At 45.3% G+C, this 21108-nt stretch overlaps 1 protein-coding gene across 2 annotated transcripts; it reads right to left on the bottom strand.

Moving 5' to 3' along the window:
- Positions 1 to 3292: 3292 nt before the first annotated feature.
- Positions 3293 to 20650, bottom strand: fhdc2 (FH2 domain containing 2). 2 transcript variants are annotated; one of them, XM_010896817.3, is made up of 12 exons: positions 20365 to 20650; positions 16383 to 17049; positions 15860 to 15921; positions 12498 to 12600; positions 11977 to 12062; positions 11597 to 11697; positions 10774 to 10844; positions 10444 to 10551; positions 9713 to 9783; positions 7016 to 7133; positions 6570 to 6734; positions 3293 to 6422 (listed from the first exon to the last, which is right to left on the bottom strand). In XM_010896817.3, the coding sequence occupies exons 2-12, from the start codon at positions 16854 to 16856 to the stop codon at positions 4491 to 4493; spliced, it is 3291 nt and encodes a 1096-aa protein (XP_010895119.2). In that variant the 5' UTR covers positions 16857 to 17049; positions 20365 to 20650; the 3' UTR covers positions 3293 to 4490. The 2 variants fall into 2 exon arrangements, with proteins under 2 accessions (XP_010895119.2, XP_019901217.2); XM_020045658.2 differs by lacking the exon at positions 20365 to 20650 and adding an exon at positions 19339 to 19463.
- Positions 20651 to 21108: the final 458 nt, after the last annotated feature.

The raw sequence follows: 21108 nt of genomic DNA, 5'->3' as shown, positions 1-21108 counted from the left end.
ACGTAGACAACGGCATCTTGGTTGTTGTATTTTTTTTTTTCCTTCTTAATATCGTCCTTGAATTGGATAAGCGGTCATTTAGACGCTAGATGGCACTTTAATCCATGAAGCTATATACTTAACTTCTATAGCTATTTTGGTAGCATTACCTGCACGGTTTGCTGTCGGGGATGCAAATAAATATATTGTGGGACGTATTTTATATTTATTGTTAAATGTATTGTTCTATTATATCGATAACATAAAATAGGTGTCCACATTTCCCAAACAAATGAAAGCTAGTGACAAGACACAAGTCAGATAATCTGTTTATTTGTCCCATGCTTTGTAAACACAGGTGTAGGCTAACACTGAAAGGCCAATAATGCAGCATTAAAGTAAAATATAGGAATAAACAGTAATCATAAACACAAAAGACAGAACATTGTTAACAAAAGGAGTTTAAACAATAATGTTTACAAAGTGACTATATCTAGTACCCGTGCAAAGTACACTAACATTCAAAAGAATCACTTAGAAATGTCCTTGTTTGCTATGAAAACATAAAGGAAATGAGTTTGAATAGGAAATACAGTAAAATAAACAGGAAATATAGTCACTGACAAGGTTAGGAATAATGTTTTTTAATAGAAATAATTATGGTGTCCTTCAAACTTGGCTGTCGTCACAGAATCCTATTTTTGCAGCAATTACAGCCTTGCAGACCTTTAGCATTCTAGTTGTCAATTTGTTGAGGTAGTCTGAAGAGATTTCAGCCCATGCTTCCTGAAGCACCTCCCACAAGTTGCATTGACCTGATGGGCACTTCTTACGTATCATACGGTCAAGCTGCTCCCACAACAGCTCAATAAGGTTGAGATCCGGGGGAATGTGCTGGCCACTCCATTATAGACAGAATACCAGCTGATTGCTTCTTCCCTAAATAATTCTTGCACAGTTTGGAGCGGTGCTTAAGGTCATTGTCCCCTTTTTATTGGCCGATCTGAGATATGGCTTTTTCTTTGCAACTCTGCCTAGAAGGCCAGCATCCCAGAGTTGCCACTTCACCGTTGATGTTGAGACTGGTGTTTTGTGGGTACTATTTAATGAAGCTTCCAGTCGAGGACCTGTGAGGTGACTGTTTCTCAAACTTGACACTCCTCTTACACATAAAACAAATAAGGTATTTGTTATTTTGCTCAGTTGCAAACCGAGGCCTCACACTCCTCCATCTATTCTGGTTAGAGCCAGTCTGTTTGGTGAAGAGAGTAGTACACAGCGATGTATGAGATCTTCAGTTCCATGGCAATATCACACGTGGAATGGCCTTCATTTCTCAGAACAACGAATAGACTGACAAGTGTCAGAAGAAAGGTCTTTGTTTCATGTTCAGCCTGTAATTTAACCCACAATTGCTGATGCTCCAGATACTCAACTAGTCTAAAGATGGCCTGTTATATTGCTTCTTTAATCAGCACGACAGTTTTCAGCTGTGCTAACAATTGCAAAAAGGTTTTCTAATGATAATGGGCCCGCTTATACCTATGTAGGTATTCTATTAAAAATCTGACGTTTCTAGCTATAATAGTCACTTTATTTCTGATCAATTTGATGTTACTTTAATGGACAATAAATAGTGACCCCAAACTTTTGAATGGTAGTGTACATTTACAAGGTGGTTGGTTTAAGTGGGATAAGATCACTAGGCAACAGATCATAATGCAATAATAAGTACGATCATGTCAACATGTAAGCCTACAGGCATTTGTCAATAGTCCTATCCATTAAAAAAAAGTGACCCTTTGAACGACAGCTAAAACGAAGCGTTTTCATCTTACATCATTGCACGCAGCCCAGATTGTACACAGTGCTACCAATTACCATGGCAAGAACAAACTAATTATTAACACGCCTTCACTGGGGATACGTGTAGGTACATTGTACATTTCAGTCTGTAAACTTTGTAACACACGATCCACATGAATTCAAGTTCATAAATGTTGGTGGACAGTGAGTGACAAGAGGAATTAGGAGTAACCAGCAGGGCTAAACTAAAAGAGACAAGCCATGTCAGTTGAAATATTTTGCCCTTAGCACAATATTGTTGTCAGACACTGAGTCATCAATGGGGGTTGATTTCAAGACCCCCCCCCCCCCCTTAAGATTCATGGCTCAGCTGTTAGTCATTCACATTTTTCCCCCGTCCCATGGAAGCACAACAGGTATTAGCAAAAAATAGGCCAGCTCAGGAACACTTAAAGGTCCAAATCAAATCCGACTCCAACGTGACTCATTAATAATAGAGACCATATTCACCTCCTCCAGTAGCACCAGTATGTAAGAAAGAAACATTTTGAGTTGATAACATCACAGACATCTCCCGGCGACATTTTACCCTGCTCCAGGTCAAGGGGTCAGGTCTGCGGCAACCAATTGGTGTAAAACATAAAAAGGTTGCGACTTCAAAGGAGTCTGACTCACTTCAGCCAGCTCATTGATGACATCAGATCTCACATGTAAATACTGACCTGGGTTTAACAATTGATGTATGCCAAATGGCACTCTATTCATAGGGAATAGGTTACCTTTTAGTACGCAGACAACAGGAAGAGGGCAGCATGGACCAACAGCAGAATGAACAGAGAACACAAAGGAGCACTGGTTTATTGCTTTGCCTTCCAGTGAAATCTGGCGTCAGGGGGCGTCAATGTGGCCTGTAAACACAGCTCTCCCACCAGGTTGCTACACCCACTCTCCCCCTCTCATACCACTCACCCCATTCTGCGCGGACATTCCCTGAGACGCCTGTATTGTCACCATGACAACAGTTACAGGCCTGAGAAGTGTGGGGCGGGGGTAGGGTGAAGCTGAGCACCAAACAGAGAGGAAGAGAAAGAGTGAAAGACTGAGGAGAGCGAACAACTGCTCAAAGCACAGGGAAAGAGGACAATGTGGTGTTAGTGGAGCAGGACAGTTCGGGTTTCTGAAGGGCTAAGTCTCATGAAGTTGATAATGAGCCAGCAGCTTGGATAATAAGGCCCCTCGCGAGTCTAAACAAATACTGTGATCAGTGACACCGTATTCACTCTATAGTGCACTTCCTTTTTACTTGAGTCCCATAAATCTCATTGAAAGTAAGTACACTATATTAGGAGATAGGAAGCCATTTGGGACCGAAGCAACAGCACTGTGTCCATCACAATGGCAAGCACAGGGAAATGGGCCAGTAATACACAATTATACAAATTTCCTTCACTTATTTAAACAGGAACAATCCATTTATGAGGTAATTTGTAAATAAAAATGAACCATGTCTGATTTTCATCTTTATTTTTTTTTATCATCTCTTATTTACAAATTCACAAAAATGTCGCCATGGATTACAATTCATGCCGCTCAATTTAAGTTAAAACCTTTTTTGACATAAACCTACCAAAAAAAACAACATCAGCAGTAGAATATTACAGTGAGTATCCTAGAAACATGGTATCCTCTCCACTTTGTAAAGTGCATCAGAACGAAGAGGACATTCAAGGAGGATAATCAATAAATCAATTAAGATAATCATTTCGATATCATACCGATTGATTGCTGACTGGGCAGACTGGTAGCTTACAGTGAGGAAAAGAAACATTCAGTATGAAAGCTCACGACCATAGAAACAGTATCAGAGAATTCTGACTTAAATGAGAGTGTATTCTAGCAATTCAGTCTCCATGGTCACAATATTTAATGTCATGTGTCTGGATCCATGCATCTAATCAAATACACTTCTAGGAATTCACACTCAAAACATTAAGGACTCAAATTAGTTGGTACATGGTTGGACCTTCAAGAACAGTGTCTCGGCCCCAAATGGCATCCTATTCCCTACACAGTGTTTCTTTGTTTTGTTTTTGAACCACAGTAGTGCACTAAGAAATGGGGTACAATTTGGGAAAGTCACAGAGTTAAATCAATTAACCCGATAAAGACAAACAAGCCGTGTTCAACATACAGTGCACCCTAAAATATGTTGATTAAACGGATCGGTGGGAAGACCAAGAGGACGAGGCTGATTCACACACTTCAGAGGACTGGCGGAAGTAAACGGGGGGAAGTCTCTCCTTGAAGGGCCCTGTTGCCTGCACAGGTCAGCGGCGGATGGAGGTAGTGTATACAACAGAAGACAGTGCATTTCCATCTAAGGTAACTGTACAGCCAAGCGTCCAGACGCAAAAAACCCAGTGAGTATGTGATGTGGTGGCAGCCGTTTTGTTGGCATCGCAGTTCTTTTCAGGTAATTGGCATGTCCTTAATTGCACTTTTACCGCAACGGTGATAGATTCCACCTAGGTTCAGGGAGACAAACAAATAAGTAAAACAGACTTAGAAGTCTGAGAAGGAGGAGGAGATGACCTCTCCAATGGAATGAGTTCTGATCGAACTCCCCCGTTTAATTCATTGATACCCGCATTCATGTTCAGTGCACATACAGGCGTATAACCGTGAAACGGTTGGGTCTGCCTTAATCACTTCCACATGGGCGAGGAGGTGGGGCGGGCCATTTTAGGTCCAGGCATCCGTGTAGACGTGGTGACCTTGGACGGTGTCGGAGCAGCCGGCGTTCCAGAGGTCTCTTTTCCGGGACTCGTCTTAGCCGCCTTGGTCCGGGCTGCAGTTATGACAGCCGTACGGATGGTCTTAGCCGTGGAGGAGGAGGGGCTGTGGGTGGAGCGGGGCTGAGAAGAGGAGGAAGGCTGGGTTTCAGAGGTGGAGGTGGGGGCCAGTCGTTTGGTCACCCTGAGAGGGGAGCCCCTGACGAACACCGGCTGAGTGGCGGAGGCACTGTCGGACCCGAGCCCGGCCCTCTCCGATCCCCGCCGGGTCAAGCTGGGTTTCCCCGGGTTCTGTTGCTGGTTCTCACTCCCAGCCGGGCTCCTCTCTAACCTCGCACTGCCACTCCTCTTCACCTCCGCCTGGGCGGCAGCAGGGCGTGTGATGGGGGACGAGCGCATGGAGGCGCTGCGCACGGAGGGAGAGGCCAGGCGCGTGGCGCGAGGAGCGGCCAGTTGGACGCCGCCGCTCAGTGCCAGCGTTTCGGGTTTGGAGACGGAACGCGGCTTAGAGAGGCCGGCGTTGTTGGGCAGACCCGAACGAGCCACCAGACCCCTCTTAACCCCTCCTCGGACCACAGGAGTCTTCCCTTCACTCCCAGAGTCCTCTTTGCCCATCGGAGATCCAGCACCCACAGGACTGTCCGGCAGTCTCTCTTTTCTCCACTTGGAACAGAGGCTGGGAGGGGCTCTTGGGAGGGGTGTGGTAGGGGTGGTAGGAGGCGACAGGGTGTCATAGCAACGTAGTCCTCTTACTAACGTGTGGCACTCCAGTGTTTCGCCCACACGGTGGTATGGCCTGTCCGTCTCCCTGTCAGGGCTGGAGACGTCCGGGCATTCCTGTCCACACCGTGGGTTCAGCTCCTCCAGGCTGACGGACAGCCAGCTCTGCTCCCCCAGCGTGGAGGCTGATTCCGTGTCCCTCTGCTGCCCCACAGACTCCTCGGCTTCCCGCGATTGGCTGCCTTCCAGGGTGTCGGCCGCCACGGATGATTCTGACTGGCTCCCAGAGGGCTGCAGAGTCCCCCGAGTGACTTCTGAACCCTCGGGCTGAGAGAGGTCGGGGTTATGATGCTCTGAGGTGTCTGTGGGATTGGCCTGAGGAACCGGGAAAGGGTCAGTCAACACTATGCCATGCCTGTGTCTATGGCTGGAGGCATGTCCCCTCACAGTGGCAATGGCTGTGGTGGAGGAGTGTTTATGAAGCTTAGGTACAGACTTATCAGCCGGCACACACCGGTCAGGACCGGCGTCAACAGTCCGTTCTGAGTGATTTTCAGGAACTTTAACTGCTGGTGCGTGTCGGCTTTCAATGATGTTAGTTACAATTCCATGTGACGTTTGGGTTACATAAGCAATGGTGTCCTGCCTGTTTTGGCTGACATTAAATCTACGTCCCCACTGGGTTGGAGTGGTGTTTGAAGTCAGTTCACTTTCAGATTGGGAGACTTGAGCCTGAGTGGTACCCTCATGTTGTGCTCTCCTGGTCTCCAGGGGCTCTGTCCTGGTCCCTGTCCCCAGGAGAGGAGGAGCGGAGGAGAGGGGCTGGACGGACGTCGGAGAAGGAGAGGAGGAAGTCTGTAGGAGATGTGATGCGTAGTTCTGAAGGTGGTGGGAGTGCCTGCGGTTCTCTGTGGCTCTAAGGCTGCGTCGGCTCCAAGTATGGCTGAGGTTCTCCAGGGTTCTTTCCAGGTCATCCTGGTTCTCCTGAATTTCAGGCACAGACACCCGACCGGGAACCACGCCCAAGTCCAGCCCGGTACAAACAGCCACAGAGCGTCGCTTCTCCACCATCTCACGTTCTCGCTCCATCCGTTTCTGATCCTTCTGCTCCCGTTCTGCATTTTCCTAACAGGGAGGAAAACAGGAGTATAACAAATGTATGGATAAAAAAGAAACTAAACACAAAAGCTCTGTCTCTTTCTATCTGTCCTTTTGTGTATTTGTATTTTCTGAGATTTTTATTCTAGTGAGAGCCTGACACAAAAGACTCACCTGAACGGCTCTTTGGAAGCGATGGCAAAAGGAGTGGAAGACCCTGCAGGCCTCCTCAAGTTTAAAAGTGCTGTCGTCCTCACAGAAAAACTCAACCAGAGCCTGACTCGACATCCTCATGCCCTCCACCTCATCCTCAGCTTCCTTCAGACGCTCCTCAGCCACCTAGAGAGAGACCGGGGTGAGAAGAGAGACCGGGGTGAGAAGAGAGACCGGGGTGAGAAGAGAGACCGGGGTGAGAAGAGAGACCGGGGTGAGAAGAGAGACCAGGGAAGACAGAAATTAGAATCACAAAAAAAAACTACTGAGATTAGGGACAAGTGAATTTGCGGTTTGCCTTTGTGAGTTCATACATAACCACTACACTAGAGATGCTTTATAAGAGTTTCAGGTGTACTGTATGTTCTAGATCACTGTGCCGTCTCAAATCTAGATCTGTTCGGTACCTCCAGGAAGGGCGCTGTCAGCTGCTGGATCTCTGCCTCTGTCTGAACACTGATCCTGAGGGAAGCCACTCGACCTTGGAGCTTAGAGAGGTCCTCTATTACAGACTCCTCACACAACCTATAGGACAACAAAGACAATACACATCACATTTACAGTGGGGAGAAAAAGTATTTGATACACTGCCGATTTTGCAGGTTTTCCTACTTACAAAGCATTTAGAGGTCTATAATGTTTATCATAGGTACACTTCAACTGTGAGAGACAGAATAAAAAAAAAATCCACTCATTACCTGTATTAACTGCACCTGTTTGAACTCGTTACCTGTATAAAAGATACCTGTCCACACACTCAATCAAACAAACAGACTCCAACCTCTCCACAATGGCCAAGACCAGAAAGCTGTGTAAGGATATCAGAGATACAATTGTAGACCTGCACAAGGCTGGGATGGGCTACAGGACAATAGGCAAGCAGCTTGGTAAGAAGGCAAAAACTGTTGGTGCAATTATTAGAAAATGGAAGAAGTTCAATCTCCCTCGGTCTGGGGCTCCATGCAAGATCTCACCTCGTGGGGCATCAATGATCATGAGGAAGGTGGGGGATCAGCCCAGAACTACACGGCAGGACCTGGTCAATGACCTGAAGAGAGCTGGGACCACAGTCTCAAAGAAAACCATTAGTAACACACTACGACGTCATGGATTAAAATCCTGCAGCGCACGCAAGGTGCCCCCACTCAAGCCAGCGCATTTACAGGCCCATCTGAAGTTTGCCAATGACCATCTGGATGATCCAGAGGAGGAATGGGAGAAGGTCATGTGGTCTGATGAGACAAAAATAGAGCTTTTTGGTCTAAACTCCACTCGCCGTGTTTGGTGGAAGAAGAAGGATGAGTACAACCCCAAGAACACCATCATAACCGTGAAGCATGGAGGTGGAAACATCATTCTTTGGGGATGCTTTTCTGCAAAGGGGACAGGACGACTGCACTGTATTGAGGGGAGGATGGATGGGGCCATGTATCGCGTGATCTTGGCCAACAACCTCCTTCCCTCAGTAAGAGCATTGAAGATGGGTCGTGGCTGGTTCTTCCAGCATGACAACGAACCGAAACACACAGCCAGGGCAACTAAGAAGTGGCTATGTAAAAAGCATCTCAAGGTCCTGGAGTGTCCTAGCCAGTCTCCAGACCTGAACCCAATAGAAAATCTTTGGAGGAAGCTGAAAGTCCATATTGCCCAGCAACAGCCCTGAAACCTGAAGGATCTGGAGAAGGTCTGTATGGAGGAGTGGGCCAAAATCCCTTCTGCAGTGTGTGCAAACCTGGTCAAGAACTATAGGAAACCTATGATCTCTGTAATTGCAAACAAAGGTTTCTGTACCAAATATAAAGTTCTGCTTTCCTGATGTATCAAATACTTATGTCATGCAATAAAATGCTAATTAATTACTTAATCATACAATGTTATTTTCTGGATTTCTGTTTTAGATTCCATCACTCACAGTTGAAGAGTACCTATGATAAAAATGACAGACTTCTACATGCTTTGTAAGTGGGAGAACCTACAAAATCGGCAGTGTATCAAATACTTGTTCTCCACCCTGTACGTCCAGTATTACAGTAACAGGAGATGCTGTGAGATTCTGTCACCAACCAAGGGTACATTCACAGCCCAGTGTTCTTGCTGCAAACCTTTTGAAACTAGAATGCAGGAAGATGTGCCCCCCCCCCCCGATAGTCCCAGAGACACCGTGTGTGACAACAAGGGGGAACTGCAAATAGCACCCTATTAATTATATTCGATCCAAATATATACAGACAATAGGGTGCCATTTGACACTAAATCTAACAACCAGCCAAACACCCCAGAATGGTGATACTGGACAGAAAGTTATATTATAACAAAGTGTGTATTGCTAACAGCTTGACCGAGCTATGGTTCCAGAACACAAAACAGTCTAGTTGGATCTTTAAGAAGCCTGCTGGGATGTGTAGTCGAGTGTGCGTTTGTCTCGGTGTGTGTGCAGCGTGTGTGTGGCCTGCTGGGTTGTATTGATGTTGTTATAGGGCGGATCTCATATGCTCCCTAGAGGCATAAAGAAAACACCACGACCGTCTTCACAGCTTCCTTCCTCCTTTTAATTAATTACAGATCTAAAAAGGGCTTGATTGGTTAAAACATTTGATGTGGAAACCCAGACATACAACCAGATCACATTAACATCTGTGATTGCCCCAAGGTAAGAAAAATTACCTTCTCTATAGAGAGGGAGCAGACTGGGTAGTCCCCAACTGTTTGAACTGTCCCTGATTACAGTTCTTCACTGTACATCTGAGCTATATGGCCTTCCTGCAAATGACATGTACCAAGTAGGAGACAATGTAAAAAAGGGTGGCATTTGGGATGCACCGTCTCTCAGAGCCAGGTTTACCTCAGAGAAACCTCTCCTTTCATCATATTCTGGCCTATGCGCTAGCCCTCCTTTCATCATATATCACCGTGTTCACTCGAAGACCATGGCTCTGCCCATTTGACTGACAGCTAACACTGAGATTTCGTGGACGAGTTCAAATGTATTAGACTCAACTGGAGAGACGGTCCTGGTTTTAGTCGGTCTTGGTAACCTATTTTCTCAGTGCAAAAAATGAATAAAGGATAAATGTCAGGGACCTGTATGATTGGTTCTAACTGACCTGGAGGCTGGCCCGACGTGCCCTACTTGGCCAGGAAAAGACAGTAAACTCTGGTCTTTCTTCACCGCTTCCTGTGGGGGGAAAAGGTAGAGCTTATCCAGCCATTGTTTCAAGAGTCATTATATTTTATCCAGCAATTGTTTTAAAGAGGGAATTGTAATATTTTTGTCTGAAACACAGCATTGTAGCATGATTCTGTGTTGATGTAGCCATTGTGAATATGTTATAATGCTGGAGTCCAATGTTGGTCAGTTGGTTTGTGACACCAAATTTGTGGTTTCAATTTCTATGACTGTAAGCTGCTCTGGAGAAGAGAGTTTGCCAACAGACCTACTTTGAAAAAGATTACTGTAGACATGCTTTATCTGTGCCAACTAAACTTTGCGAAATAAGAAAACTTGTTTTAAGTTCTTCAAAGCAAACTAAATGAATGTCAGATGTTTGTTAGTCATCAATAAAGATTAGTCTGGGAGCATCAAATGTTGACTTAGATTCATGCTGTTGTCTTTGAACTGCATCTGGAGACAGTTGTCTTCAGACATGTGGCATATTACTGTTAGAGATCAAGTCTTGACATAAAAACATATTTGATACCGGTTGAGCTCAGCTCAAAGAATATCTAGAAGCGCTGATCTAGGATACGCTGTTCCTTTTAGATCATCCACATGCATATAGATCATAACACAGTTATATGGACAAGACAGGCCAGCTGAGCCTGGATCAGCTCTTACCATGGCCACGAAGTGGAGGAGGTTCATGCCTGGCTTGTTGGCTTTGGTGTCAGCCAGCTTTAGCAGAGAAGCGATTCGAAAGCCAGCTGCGTTGCCTGCATATCCACCCTGATGAGGTCAAATACAAACGCTTAGACACAATAGATCTTACACACACAAAATCTTAAACAAACACACCGTTACAAAACCCAGACGCTGCCAGGTAGCCCGACGTCCCTGAACACACAACGTCCAGACATCTAGTCAGGCAAACGTACATGCAGATAACAGACAGGACCGCCTTCTCTTGTATCCATGATGGGCAAAGGAAGAGAGGACATGTAGACTCACAGCGTTCATGTAGTTGCCGGCCTTCAGGACCAGACGGAGGATGGAGTGCAGCTCAGGACAGCTCAGCAGCTCTGAAAACGAGGTAACCATTGATGTCAGCGTTTCTGCTTTACTAGAAGTCTAATGCCAGTGGCCCTACATAGCAGCCATGACTAAAACGATGTCATGTCCTCGAGACAAAAAGCCTTGTGCATCATTGAACACCTGTGACCCATCTGTGGCTTGTGGTACAGAACCTCTAATTCTGAACCGACTTCCACCACCTTGATTCCAGGCTCAACCCAAACAGGACCAGCACTTGAAGGGGGAACTAAAAACCGCTGCTCGGGATGAAAGGCTGGGGGTGAAGTGCTCTAGACCAGGCCTGCTTCCCCAATGGAATCACATCCCCCTTCGTAGTGCACATCCCACAGGGCTCTGGTCAAAAAAAGTGCACTATCTAGGATTTAGGGTGCCCTGTAGGAGGGTTTCCTGGGGCTCATTTCAGAGGAAGTTAAGGGGCCACATGAAGGGGGTAATGAGGAGTAGAATAGGCATACAATTCCACCCTATACCCTGAACTCAAGCAGGTCAAGAGCACTTCTAGATTTCCTTTAACTACTGAATTCCAACAGGTCAAGAGCACTTCTAGAGGAGGAGAAGTGAATGGCCACATGAAGGAGATTAAAGGGGATAGCAGTGTGGCACAGAGATGGTCTGGGAAGCCACCCAAATGGCATCCGGTCGCTAACGGCTTTCGGTCCAAAGTAGTGCACTACTTAGAGAACAGGGAGGCAACTGGGTGGTATCAGGCAAACGGAAAAGGTCTCTGCTGACACTTTACCTCTGGCCGCCTCCCTCAAGCATCTGGCTGCCACACAGAGCGAGGTCACGGCGGGGTCAAACTCCTCCTGTAGAATCATCGCGTCCAGACGCAGTCGAAAACTAAGAGGGGAGGTGGGGGAAGGAAAAGAGAAGACACGGGGGAAATGCAAGATGTTGTTAGGTCATTGGAGAAACACGCGCGCACACACCAACCAGCAGAGCGGAAATTCAGTGAATCAGACTTTTGTTAGCGTATTGTTGGTAGACGGGCTGGCGTTAGTCACCCTGAGAAGGGCAGACAAAATTGACACTTTCGCTACGTTGCCTGAAATTTAGGGGAACAGTCTGGGTTTAGAAGCAGTAGTTGTAAAAGGTTAGGCGGGTCATGTGACTGTATACCTGGGAACTTCCACTAGCAGGATCATGAAGAGGTCAGGTTCCCCGAGAACAGCGCGCTCCCCCTTAAACGTCCGTAGTCGAGTTTCCTGTGAAAATACACAGAGGGGTGACTTCGAGATGCTATCGGCCAGGGCTGCTAGTCAGTTATGGAGAACTCATTCCTTTTACTAAGAATTCCGCCTGGTTTTCATTTACTGGAATCTTCCAAAAGAATCTTTAGAATTCAGAGCTTTGCTAGGGTCCAGTAGATGGAATAGGGCTAAAAGCAACATCAGCCAGGCTGATTCACGCTTCTCTTTATTATAACCGCCTCCTCATACAACCCATGCAGTCACTGGGAAAATCTTAAACCACGTGCATTATCACTAAGCATTTGTGATTTCTGAGACTATGGTGTAATAGCAGACTGTTGATCGGACTAATCAGGACCAGATGGGAGGGGGGGGGCAGGACAAAGACGGGGGGAGGCAAGTCCCTGTTGTTGCAGTGGGAGCTACGGTGTGTCGGAGGGGAGACTTTACCTCGTTGGTGTCAGGCAGCAGTTTGCAGAGCTCGGACAGTTTCTCAGCCCCGTAGCGGGCCCCGACCCCATGTCTGATATCCTCCACTATCTCCTGGGCAGCCCTGTGGAAGAATGACATGACATCATGTGTAACACACACCCCCATACAGACAGTACAGTCATGTGAAAACACCTGTACACCCCCTGGAAAGTTGTCTCCTTTAATATTTGGACATATGGATATTATGCGATCTTCACTACAACACTACAGACAGAAAAAAAGGTAACCTAATTTAACAAATGACACTGCAAGGTTATACTTTTGCAATCATTGATTCCTGGAAACGATACGAGATTCTACTGCCCAACAAGTTGTTTTGGTCTGGCATTGCAGCCAAACGACTCCACCTTTGATTTCTCTGTCCAGGGCACACTGATTCAGTATTTTTCCCAGGTGTTGTCTGGCAAACATCAGTCATAGGTTTTTTGAGGGCAGAGCCATCTTTCTTCCTGGCCTCCAATCTATGCCAGGTTTGTGCAGTTTCATTTTGACAGTTGACTCATGCGCTTCAACATTGATCATGGCAAGAGAGGCCAGTAGATCCTTTGATATTCCCCTGGGTTAGAGGCTTCTATGAGCGTCTCTTTGCCAGCTCCTGGGCTGAATTTGGTGGGGTGACCTGTCCTATGTAGATTGCTAGTGGACTGAAATGTTCTCTATTTTTAGATGATCCATCAGAGAGTAGAATTATGTACTTCAAATTGCTTGGAATTCTTTGTAACCCATCCCAGATTCATGAGCTTCAATAATCTTTCTTCTGAAGGCATAGGACAGGTCTTTTGATCTGAAGTGTTACCTCACACCCATACAGTTAAGACCAAACCAGACCACATTTCTAATCTTTATGGAAGACTCAACCTTCTCTGCATCTCAAATAATTTGTTACAGCAGCTTCTAACTGTAGCCACTTTGTGATGGTAATTGTAGGGGAGCACTTTTTAAGAAAAGGGGACGTGCTCACTTTTTCCACATTCATTTATGCAGCATTTAGGGAAATACAGTTAACCACCAAGTGACTGACATGCTGAGATGACTAAAGAACCAAAGAATCATTTAAAGGTACACACGGGATCTAACGGCAGGCATCATCGTGTGTGTTAATATTTCCTGACCTCCTTAGTGTACACACACCCACAGAATAGGTCAGGCTTATCCTCCCTTATCTGGCCGACTGTGGGGAACAGAGGTCTGCGACGCCACATTGGCGACGCCGTTTGACATGTGCCATGAGCAAATATACACACAGTGATAGAAACACACACACACATAAACACGGGGGCTCAAACACACACAAGCAGACATTAGATCAAACACACAAGTGGAAGCTGGTCCTCAACTCCAGGTCTGGGACACAGATTAGTTCTGACTGGGCTGAATTTTTACCAGGACACCAGGTAAATAATGAAATACCAGGTAGACCAGAAGAAGCAGCCATAGTCTGGGTCCCCTAACTGGGAGCTGAGAACCACTGCTCTAGACTAGAGGCCACAAACTGCTTGAACTTCCCTGGGTAACCCTACACAGTCCTCCACTGTACATCTGAGCTATATGTACTTCCTCTAAATGACACATCCATCAGTATGCAGTAACCATGTAGATCCATCGCTCCAGGAGCCAGGATGCGTCCCAAATGACACCCTACTCACTATGAAGTTCACTCCTTGACAAGAGGCCTACGGGTAAAATGTAGGAGACTATGAAAAGAAGGGTGACAATAGGGACGACAGGGTTTTCCTCAGAGAAACCTCTCCTTTCATCCTATTGTATTTTAGACGGTTTCCCTCTTCACTACTGATATTAGCTTTCCTACATGCATTCTAACTGCCAGGCATTTCCTATCTTCTTTTCATTCTCTTCATCATATATTGACTTTCCCTTCTCCCAGCCCTCCTTTTGTCTTTAACTTACATATCCATCCATCCCCCAAACCCACCCCCCCCCAATGTGCGCTGTGTTGACTATAAGATCATGGTTCTTTGCCTCTGACTCACAGCTAATACCAGCCTTCCTGGATGGGTTCAAATGAACGTGACTCCAATGGGATTATCCTGATTCAAAAAGACTTGGTTTTGGTAGCATGGTTTTACAAATAGAATGCTGGATACAATGCTAGCAATAGCACATAATAAAAAGAGACAAAGTACACTAACACTGCTACAGTGGGTTACAAAAGTGAAAGAAAAACAACATCAGTCCCGCCAATTTATACACCCACTCATATTCTCATCTTAAAGTTCAAACAAGCCTCATAAAAAGACAGACAAGCGCCATTTAAGACATGTTTTTGTCCATACGACAGGCTCATCTATTCGTAGAGGCTTTCCCTACAAGTCCTGACAGATACGATGTTTAGTGAGAGCAAAGCCCTCATCAATTAGGATGTGCACACAATTGAATCTCCGTGAAATTTGTGTACGGTACACGCGCAGGCATGACAACATACCAGCTTTGCAAGAGGACATCACCACACACACACACACACCAGCCACCTAAAATCCACTTCAGCAAATTCAAATGTTTTATTTAAATATAACCACATCCAGTTATTAACAGTGGCTTTAAGTGGGCCTCTCACTGGAAGTAGATACCTTTTGGCCTTGGGTTTCAAAATAACACAACAGTAAAGCTGGGGTGTATTAACTGGATTTAGCAGTTCCTCCCATTCGTCCTTGTAGATCCTGTCAAACTCTGTCAGATTGCATGCGATGCATAAGTGAACTACGGTCTTCTGGCCTAATCCAAAAATGGTCAATGGGTTTCAAGACTGTGAATGTCCTTGAGTGGCCCAGCCAAAGCCCAGACTTGTCAGCCACTCCAGCATTGTCTTGGCTGTGTGCTTTCGGGTCATAGTCATGCTAAAAAAATGAATCTCGGACTTAGTTTTTGCTCTGACATGCACTGTGAAGTAGGGGACCTACAGCCCAAACCTGTCTATATAAAAAAAATTAGGGCGAAATGAAGACACTTCAGATAAGTGCAAGAGATTTCCATGGGTGTACCTCAATTGACAGTACCTCTGACCATGTCCCAGTGGGGGATTAGCTGCCACTTAGCTGCAACCAACAAGAGCTCTAGATGCCAGAGTTAACAGTGTCCTTAGGGGTCTGAGCAGGTGTCAACTGTAACCCCCCCCACCACCCCACACACACACTCTAGGATGCCAATAGTCTACACCTGTCACTTATTTGACACCACTTGGCCCCTTCACACACACACTATGACCAGGCATTCACACTCATACACACTCCGGGGCTCTGGGACCCCCTTGTAACAAACACTCCAAAAAAATGATGACAGACAAAAATAAATGGGATCCTTACGTCTTAAACTGGCGTAGGAAGATTCCAACATTCATACTGCGTTTGGAATCCAGAAGCGAGACCTGAGGAGCCAAGACACAAAGAACATTTCAGAAACTTCGATCAAGGCGGAATCAAAGTGAGTCGACCGCAGGCAAATCTCCTTCGCCTCCAAAGACTCGACACATTCCATCCACCTGAAATACAGTTTCAAATGCCGACAGTCCTCTGTGCGAGTCAGTGTCTGCCTCAGCCAGCACACAGTCGCCTTGGCACAGCAACAACAGATCCATTTTGAATACACACACTGACTGGAACAAGGCCGGCTCTCCCTCCTACTGTAGATACCCAGACGACCAACACTCCCATAACCACTGACACTGATTGGCTATTTGAGGTGACCGCGGGGAACTGAAGCCGTTCCGTTGAGATGAACCGTGCCTGCACAGTTCATCATCAACACCACACAGTCACTTGCCAGACACTCGTCTGGGGAATCAAAGAAGGGATATGGAACAAGGTCACGCAATCTCCAGCCTCTCACCTTCTCTGCGGTGCTGTCCTGGGGTGACCGACATCTCATCAGCACGGAGCGCCGTCGAAGGCTCCCGGCGCAGTCCTCAGGCTTGCTGTCCTTCTGTCCGAACAGCTCATCCAGGGAGTGGAGGTCGATCGGGAACTCCTCCTCCTCCGACGCCGCCCCGCTCCACACGCTCTTCCTCCCTTCCACCTTCTCCTTGGGGATCTGCTCCCAGTTCAGCTTCCTCAGCCGCCGCCTACGGGCCGAGTCCATGCGGGTCAGGGGACAGGAGGGTGGCGGGGGAGGTGGCGGAGGCGGCGGCGGCGGGGGTGGAGGGCTCAGAACGGCGGTGAGTTGCGGGGAAACGGGGGCGAGGCCGGGAACAGTGTCCATGGCGGTCACTTCCACGACGAGGGGCGCAACACCGCGAGGGCTGGTGGGGGGTGTTCCATGAAAGGCGCGGGACTCCTTGACCGCCACGGTCAGGTTTATAAGCATAGAGGCTGGTTGGGGGTTAGGACAGGGCACAAGAGGGGTTTACAGTTGCTTTGAGGGATCTTAGGAGGATTAGGTTACTGGGTTTCCTGGCTTGATAGGGTGGCTTCCAAACGGCGGGTTCATTCGCTGCCCAGTCAAGGTGTGTCCTCGTTTGGTTCTCACAGTGGTGCCAGTCTCATTCCATCTCTCCAGTCTAGGAAAACAACAACACATGAATCAACAATGTTTCAATGTCAGGGTAGTTTTAACTGACATACCAGTCATGCAGATGTCTTACACCACTGGCAGTAAAAGCTATGATGGTATCAGACAATGTAATTCATTTGTCATCCCGTCTCCACAATCCCATGGTTTGACAGTAAAGGGATACATCAGGATTTTAAAGTCCCATTCTGCGGAGTGCTGGCTAGTATGTACTCGCTGATAGTGGCCAATTGCGCTAAGCTAATTGTATGCTATCCTCAACCTTTCTTCAAAATTACAGAAATGGTACTGATCAATTGTCTGACTCCAAATCGCCAAGTATACCTTCACAGCTTTCAGCTCCAAGACATTTACAGTGATATCAGACGGAATTCGGAAGCCAAGAGTTCTGTTGTCAAACTGTTAGGCAAAATCAACTGATGGCAAATCAGTGTAAGCTTTTTTTTTTTCTCCCATTTACAGTATGTTCTTTTTTTTCTCTTTTTAATCTTTATGAGTGAAAGTCTGCCGTGATTTGTCTTTAGGCTAAGAGCAGTATTTAATGGTTTTCAAGGGTCATTTGGAATTTTCCAGTCTGTTGGCCTGCAAGGTACTAACTCCAACACCTGGCTGGTTTGGTCCTTTAATTAGCCGAGGCTTGGTTTGGCCCCGTTATGCCTGTGTTCCTCGCTCCCGGTTACACAGCCTGACAAATGGAACATCAGGTTGGGTTACACTTTTAGTGGAAGTTCAAGGTGTTGAGAAAGCACTGGAAGACAGAGGTGAGAGAGGTGAGAGTGGGCGTGTGAGAGGATAGACAGCTTGTCTAATCCTGCAATTACACCTTGAAGCCTGCCTCAAGTCAGCACACACACACACGCACGCGTGCGTTGCCCATTTTGCTGCCTTCTAATTACAACAGATGAAGACTTCAGGGGGAGAGCGGTGTAGGGAAACATGTTAACTGTCTATATACACATCACATTCTTTTATCTTTCTGTGGACCCAAAAAAAGTATTGCCATTCGGAACCTTATTTGCCCTTAACCTTAACCCTAACAGTAAACCGAAACCTAATCACAAGAGCAACACCCTAGACTCAATAACATTCCAACTACACACCTACACATCCGCGTCCCAGCCACAGAAATGGACAAACACTTGAGATTCACACCATTTCAACGCTTGCAAACATGGTTCTCCAATACTTTATACGTGAATATCTTTAAATGCCAACTGAATTTTTCTTCCATCATCTTGTAGCTTACACCCGATTTTACATCAGGTGTCAGGGGTTTTGTCCTGCAAGAGTTAAGGCACCATGAATCACTTACACCTACCAACGCGCTGCTTAGAGAGCCCACCATGGTCGCACGTTTCTGGTGAAACAGAGGTTGTCTTCCAGAGAGATGACATAAACACACTATTGATTTCAATGATACAATTCGTTTTCCACCAGTAACTAATAAAACAAGCTTGAACCTCCGATTACATAATCCCTGTAAGCCTCAGTAATGGTTAAACGTTTAATTGAGGTGTGAATTCATCTTTGAGACGTGTCAAGTTTTGGAATCAGACATAAACAAATGCATGTGTCATATAATTGGGGCACACCTAGGAATTATTGTGTGAAATTGCACAAATTTTAAAACGACTTTACAGGATTCCACTTTGCTCATGAAAGCAGCATCATTGCAGACTAGCACTGGAGGTCTATGTTAGGCCCGAAACCCTTTTTTCCAAATCAGAGCGTCATGAGTAAACACGCGGGGCAGGGGAAAGGGGATCTTTTAGCCTCAACATGGTCTTGAATACAGGATACAGGAGAAGTCCTAAGTTGGCTAATTAAATAGAAAATGTTATATTTACATATGGCCTTATTTTTAACTAATGACATTGTTCCTAGTTGTTATTTTAAAAAGTGTATTATGAAAATGTGTCATACATCAAGCTATAAAACACTTACAAAAAACTTGAAAAAAATCTAAAATCTCATTCTACATCCTTACAAAATCCTAAACCACAAAAATCCATGTTCCCATTTAATGTAACAGATAAATACATTGAGGTTAGGCACTCACTACTAGAAGTCCCTGGACAAGAGCTAAACGACAGTTGGTGATCAACGCACCAGAGAATGTTACCTACATATAGAAATTGCTTTTAAATTAAATTGCCAGTACCGTATCCTTATTGTCAAATCAGAAATACAGGGAAATGAAAATTCGCTAAATTGCAGTGGTTTGAAGTGAGAGGTATATTCTAAGTATTAGTATTTATATTACTGAGCTAACACTTACCCTATATTGAAGAGCATGGGAAGTGCACAACAAAAACACAACAGATTTTGTAAATTCGTTCCTAAACTAAAACATTTTATGTTAAAACACTGTTCGCTTTTCGACAGTTCATCTTTTCCAGTCTAATGATGGTGAGGTATGCCCAATTGGTCAGCTTTGAGCATTTTTATCGCACTGTTCAAATCGAAAGTAGTGGTTTCAAAAACAAATTGATTCCATAAAACGCATTTTTCCGGGGATTTTTAGTATTTACAAGTACAGGAAAAACCGACTTCCAGCGCGCGCACGCCCCCTCATACAAGCTACAGTTAATTCACTGTCAATCGATCATTGTAAATGGTTTTGGGTTTAGAAAAAGGCAATCCTAGTTTTATGTCAAGTTCAGTTTTTTCATTACAATGTGTAATTCAGTCATAAAATTCAACATACGGACCTCAGTTCGTATTCTCTATGAATGACAACACATTTGTGAACCTAGATGCATTCTGACCGCAAGTTGTTCCAGTGTGCGCCGCATGAGCGCGCTATAAAATACACCACAGATTAATTTAAACTAGGCCTACTCATTAAGTCCGAGAACTTCAGACAGTGGGTTCCCGAAATATCAGAAAACTGTTCAGAATGTCAAGAAACTAATTCTTTAAAAAGTAGTGAATGTTAAATGAATACAGAATTTAAAAAACAGACCTACAAATAACGTGCATAGCCTTATGACTTTTGATACAAGGAGCAAAGATCGGAATATTTAAGTGGAGATAAACAAAACACATTAAATTGACAGATGTCATCGGAATAAAATAAATATTTTATAGACGTTTTAGCAACACGTGGACTGGGATATTCATAATTATGTGAGTCTGCAAACAAAGTATTTTGTAAATGTAAATATACGGTTTCCAGAAGAGAATTGAGCGATATTACAATCATAAATAGACCTTCATTCCATTGCAATTTGTCCTGCAGTCTTCTCGTTGTTATATCCACCTTTTACTGAAGCATGAACACTAAAAACAAAACCATACTTACTGTGCGTAATGAGGCAATATCCACCTTTCCAAAGTTTTCCTGAAAGGTATTTCACGAATCCTTCGTTTTTCTTGCACATTTCAATGGAAATCTAATTTCGTTTGATTGTCGTTTTCTGTTATTTGAAGCATCCCTCACGTTAAACCGCTCCTCAGTTTCAAGGGTTTTCTCATCTGCTCAGCTCAGCTCAACTTGAGGAAAACTTTCCCAACGTTGCCCAGGAACGCGCAGGCGCGCCGCCTCCCGACACAATTCGGACAGAGCTTCTTGCATTGTTTCCGCCCAGCTTTCCCATGGGACGGACATACAGGTACTCAACACATTATGTCATTGTTTTTTCCTGGGCTCCTGTGAAAATGTGTTTTGGTCATGATTACTGTGGTTAATTCTTTTTTTAAAAGTTCCCTTTGTGTTACTTACCTGTCCTGGCAATAATAATTCCTCTAGATATTTTAGGCTTGTTTTTTAGAAACCCTAAGGTGAGATCAGTAATTCTGCTGTCAGACATTTTTCTAGCACATTGATGCGTCTTTTTCCTCCCAGTTATCAACACAGGGGCATGGGGCTGTGATCTCTGCTTGGTGTAGAGGGCCTTGATCAGGGCTAGAGAGTGGTGCAAGCCCATGAAAACCGAGTAAGCCAGATAGATGTCAGACAGACCTTGAGATTATTTTCAGATCCAGGTGACACTGAAGAGAGAGAGATTGAGAAATAGATGAGTGAGTGGGAAAGAGAGTCTGAGTG

This window comes from Esox lucius, chromosome 4 (assembly GCF_011004845.1).
Source record: "Esox lucius isolate fEsoLuc1 chromosome 4, fEsoLuc1.pri, whole genome shotgun sequence".
NCBI classification, from domain to species: Eukaryota; Metazoa; Chordata; class Actinopteri; order Esociformes; family Esocidae; genus Esox; species Esox lucius.
The sequence above is the reverse complement of the archived record's forward strand: the minus strand, read 5'-3'. Positions and strand labels throughout refer to the sequence as shown.